The sequence below is a fragment of the Anneissia japonica genome, unplaced genomic scaffold (assembly GCF_011630105.1).
Source record: "Anneissia japonica isolate Jap-2015-1 unplaced genomic scaffold, ASM1163010v1 scaffold284975_len822289_cov185, whole genome shotgun sequence".
NCBI classification, from domain to species: Eukaryota; Metazoa; Echinodermata; class Crinoidea; order Comatulida; family Comatulidae; genus Anneissia; species Anneissia japonica.
The window spans coordinates 606,974-612,435 of NW_022699685.1; the positions used below are offsets into that span (position 1 = coordinate 606,974).

A 5,462-nucleotide genomic window follows, 5' to 3' on the forward strand; every position below is an offset into this window, starting at 1 on the left:
CTTTTCACTCTGACCTTCGCCATGGCGAACAGTGCGAAGGTCTCGATCCGCGCCTGCCTCTAGGTACCCGGAAATTGCACTCTCATACCAGGGAGATGTAAGGCTCATACCTTAAAAATCTTACAGGTACACTTTTATTTTTTTTTTTTTTATAAAAACACATTTTATAAGAACATTGAGGCTGAAATTGCTTAAAAATTAAGAACAAATTTAGGCTGAGGAAAAATGTCAAATGATGTTTTTATTTTTAAAAATAGAAAAGCAACAAATCTTATAGGCCTATGTACCATATTTTGCAGTAGGCGCGACTATACAATACAGTACCCTCTATAATACATTACAGTACAGTGGTACGTACTATACTGCAGTACAATAATAATTTTCTAGTTTGAAAAGTGTTTAAAAATAAGAACAAAATAAGAACATTTTGAGCCTGAAGAAATCGGCAAAAAAAAAATAAGAACACTGAGTCTGGGCAAAATTTTATTGGTTGTTATAAAAAAGCGTAATTCATATCAGCAATACAATACAACAATTATTTTTCTCAATACAATAATTTAGGGGGTGCGATCGCACCGTCTGCACCCCCGCCCCCTACATCCGCCCCAGTCATACTCATCAACAAACTAACTCTACGTACATTTCATCAATGTCAGAAAATCAACATTTAAGTGGTATTGCAAATTTCAATTAGCGCATTTTCTATCGGATGAGACGTTTCCGTTGGTTCTGTGTGCAGTGGCCTACCGAGTAGAGCGGCTAAGGTTGAATTTCAGGTAGAATCGGAAGAATTGGAAGAAAGCATGAAACATTCCATAGTGATACTATGACACCTAAAGATCATTAAAAAAAAAATAGACCCCAAAAAATAACGCCTCCTAATGGCCACCATCTTGAAATCCAATATGGCCGCCAAAATAATTGATTTTTAAGCCAATATTTTCATATCTACAGCACATGTCATTGCCAATTGAAGATCATTACCAATGTTTTCAATATTAAGGAGTGTAATGCAATCATCAGAAATTATGTCAGATGACGCCGCCCTATTGGATTTCAAGATGGCCGCCAAATAAATGATATTTTTGTCAATATTCATATCTACATGTGTACTGTACCTACCACTGTCAATCAAAGACTGTTGCCCATGTTTTCGATATCAGGGACTACTATACAGCCATCAGAAATTATGTCAGAAGACCACCATAATAAATTTCAAAATGGCCGCCATGGTGTGAAGACATAATTATCATTTTCAAATGATATATATACATATATACATATGTAAATATCTGAAAGGAAAAGAAACAGAAAAGAAAATTAAAGAAAGAAAAATAAAGAACTGAAAGGAAAAGAAAAAACTGGAAAGGAAATGAAATAAAAAAGTATAGAAAATGAATATAATGGAGAAAGTGAAAAGAAATAAAAGAAAAATCAAGAAAAATTAAGAAAAGTATATAGATAACTTTAGCATGAATGAAATTATGTAGACATAAATTAAATACCGTATTACATTCAAGTAATGGCATGAAGGCAATAATATCGAATAAACTTCTAGATATATATAACATATATATATATGTATATATACATATATATATATATAATTAATTTTTGTGTGTAGCACTCTGTTTATATAATTAAATAATGGTGAAAACAGAGCTCGAATAAATGGAAAGTGATGTGAGTATCGTATCAAAAATAGCCTATCAAATAAAAAAAAAATTCCTTATACTGTTTGTTGATATACTGTTTGCCAAAGAATTACTCTAGAAGTCATACCTGTATTATAATGAAGTAACATAGAATCAATGTTGCTGCATAGCATTGTGGTACAGTATAACTAATCAAATAATGACAGAAACAGTGCTAAATGCACTCAAACTGCATGCAAATGCACCCAAACTTTGATGTTTCCATTGAGTTTTCAAAATCCTTAAAGTACTGCTTTTACACCACTTTATTCTCAGTTTAATGTTACTTTTTTACATAATCGGCGTCTGGCCGTAAACAATAAGATGTTTTCTAGCCAATGTTGCATTTTCGCGGGCCGCACTTTGCCCACCTGTTGTATATGTATACACGAATAAAACATTTTGTATTCGATTGTCTAGAAGCGTTTTTGCATCATATAATAAACAAGTAGATCAAAAACATGTTTCATGCTCTCTTCCAGAAGTGCACGATTTTTCTCCTTATCCGCTCTGCTTGTCGCAATGACAGCGACATTTAAGCGTCGGGCCGGCCTTACGCCTACCTCAAAATCAGATTTTCGCATTTCCTAAAGTTTTAGTAAGCCTATGTTGGAATTGGAAGTGGTAGCCGAATAATACTCCGTCCCTTGTTACTCAGAGAAGTTATTTCATGACTCATAACATTTTATGCCTGGCTACTATAATAAGCTAGGCCTAGGCCTACAGGAAAATCCGACCTGTATATATATATATATATATATATATATACTGTGTATATATATGTGATACTCTATGATATTAAAAACATGGTTAAAGGTGTGATTGACTATGTTACGTTACTGTTGATATGAAGATGACAAAAATAACAATATTTTGGCAGCCATCTTGAAATCAAATATGGCGGCCATCTGATATAATTTATGATCACTGCATACTACTCCATGATAACATAGGTAAAGACCTTTAAATGACAGTGCTAGGTGCTGCAGATATGAAGATTATTGATAAAAATCCAATATTTTGGCGGCCATTTTTAATTTAAAGATGGCGGCCACTAAGCGGCTTATTTTTTGGGGTCTATTTTTTTAATGATCCTTAGGTATCACTGTGGGAAGTTTCATGCTTTCTTCCAGAAGTGCACGATTTTTCTCCTTAGCCGCTCTACTAACCGTATGTCTCCGGCTGGAGACTTTTTGTATATAGACCGGCAGCCAAGAGCAGTTTGATCAAACGAACAAGGTACCAATATCCGAGTACAGGAACATTTATATGTAACATAACAATATATGGACGTCTGCCGGGGACCCCTGCTGGGTGTGCCCCTGGAGCACCAATTAAGGGGCTGAAAAATGGGTTTTGGAGATACCACATAAAACCAACTTAAAATTAACAAACATACTCTACTAAGTATAAAAAGTGTATTGCCAGACAGATTATCCACTGGATATGTCCCGCCAGACACCCCCAAAAGGGTCCTAAATTTAAGGGCTAGATCATGTATTGGAGATACCACTTAAAATCAACTTAGAATTGACAAACATACTCTACTAAGTATAAAAAGTATATTGCCAGACAAATTATCCGCTGGATATGTCCCGCCAGACACCCCCGAAAGTTCCCCCTGTGGACACTGTGATATAATTGGGCTAGATCATGTATTGGAAATACCACTAAAAATCAACTTAAAATTAACAAACATACTCTACTGAGTATAAAAAGTGTATTGCCAGACAAATTATCCGCTGGATATGTCCCGCCAGACACCTCCAAAAGTTGCCCCTGTGGACACTGTGATATAATTGGGCTAGATCATGTATTGGAGATACCACATAAAATCAACTTAAAATTAACAAACACACTCTACTAAATATAACAAGTGTATTGCCAGACGAATTATCCGCTGTATATGTCCCGCCAGACACCCTCAAAAGGGTCCCCTATGCTGGACACTGTGATATAATTGGGCTAGATCATGTACTGGAGATACTAAGTATAAAAAAGTGTATTGCCAGACAAATTATCCGCTGTATAGGTTCCACCCGTCACCCCCAAAAGTTGCCCTCTGTGAACACTGTGTGCTAAAATAGATGGTGAAAGTACATCACATGAAACGAATAGGTACATTCACAAAGCAAACAATGACCCTTTCCAAATGTTACTCTACATAAGGCCTCCAGATCATAGGATACTTAGGCCTATATTAGTCATAAACATCAAGGTACTGGATTAAAAGTTTTTTTGTTTTAAGTAAATCCCCACAAAAAAAATAAATGGAGGTGCCACAGATTTTACATGATCGGTATTATAATTATAATTATAATCTAAAGAGTAAGTAAAGTCGCTATCAAGTCTTCATGTCTTCATGATAATTGATATTAATTTTAATTGTCGTTTCACTTTCTGAGTTATCATTTTCTGAATCATCACTCCAAGAAATTCTGAAACATGAATCGTCGTCATCATCATTATCATCATCAAACTCCTCAGCGACATCTGGTTGGACACTCTGGAGATTCACTGTAATATCCTCCTCTCGTTCCTCTTCCTGGAAAAGATAATTTGGCATTGAATGTCCCGAATACCAGTCAGGAGTATAGTATCCATTCTTTTCCTTCCATCCGTAATTCAGAGGATCCAAACCAAGTCCGGGATGTGCAGAGCCAGCATTTCCCCACAGGATGCTGATGAAATGTGCCCGTTGCATTTTTTTATGTACAGTCTTCGTACAAGGTGGAAGAAGTGCGCAGTCTACTTTCTTCACATTGGACATCGGGTTCTCCTAAAACAAAATAGATATTTAGACTACAAATTAGTTATCAATGTTTTAAAACTCACACACCACTGGGAATATTTTTAATTAATGCTAATTTACGTTAATCCACAAACAAAAGCACATTTATAATGGAAAATTGTAGTTTAGGTTATTAGGTTACTGTTATGTATATTTATTTCCTTCCTATATGAAATGATTTCTGATACAGTACCTGATCCAGTCTACCCATCATCTGACACAGTTTTAGGAGCCTGGCCTCATTGACATCTTTTACATCACCCTTCAAGCCATACAAGGAACAAACAAACTCTTCTGCTTTTCTCTGGTCTGGTTCATCTTCAGAAGAAGCCAGTTTGCTGAAGAACTGAATAAGTGTTCCTTCTGTGTCTTTTACGAGAACCTCAAGTGGCTTCAATTTACCTTTTCTGTAGAATGCGGTGGTGAAGTCTGAGCCAGTAAATGCGTGAAGACCTGGAATGGCTGCAGCTAATCCGTCCTGCTTTGACTCTGGGCGGTGACAATGCTTGACATCAATTAACCGACGGCTATTACCCGATCCACAATCCATAATAATGCGACTGTATGATGTAGGTCTGTCATTTGTCAGCTGTCTTCCTAGCATTCCAATGAGAATAATTAGGACATCAGTATCAGAGGCTCTAATGATTATATTTTCAGTGGTGCCAGATGCATGGAATGCAATGAGAGTATCTGCTTCCTCATGACTACCCTGGAGATTAGCTTGATTTTCAACATTCATCTTCAAATCAAGCTTATTAAAAGAGAGCCGGACACAGTTGCCACCATGGGACACAATTAGCGTATTGTTTGATAGAATGGAACCATAGTGATCTTCTTGCCATTCTTTCAGGAGAAATTTTGCCAGCTGATCCTTAAACATCCCATTTTGTTAACTTATGACAGCCCTCTCTAGGTGCTTGCTCTGGTCCAGCAATGACAAATGGATGGTCATTGGCTCCACGTAGTATTCTCTC

General features: G+C 36.4%; 1 protein-coding gene across 1 annotated transcript; it reads right to left on the minus strand.

Moving 5' to 3' along the window:
- Window positions 1–4,037: 4,037 nt before the first annotated feature.
- Window positions 4,038–5,368, minus strand: LOC117103083. The gene is made up of 2 exons (XM_033243578.1): window positions 4,679–5,368; window positions 4,038–4,473 (listed from the first exon to the last, which is right to left on the minus strand). Exons 1-2 carry the CDS (start codon window positions 5,366–5,368, stop codon window positions 4,039–4,041), a joined length of 1,125 nt encoding a protein of 374 aa, XP_033099469.1. The 3' UTR covers window position 4,038.
- Between the last annotated feature and the right edge of the window lie 94 nt (window positions 5,369–5,462).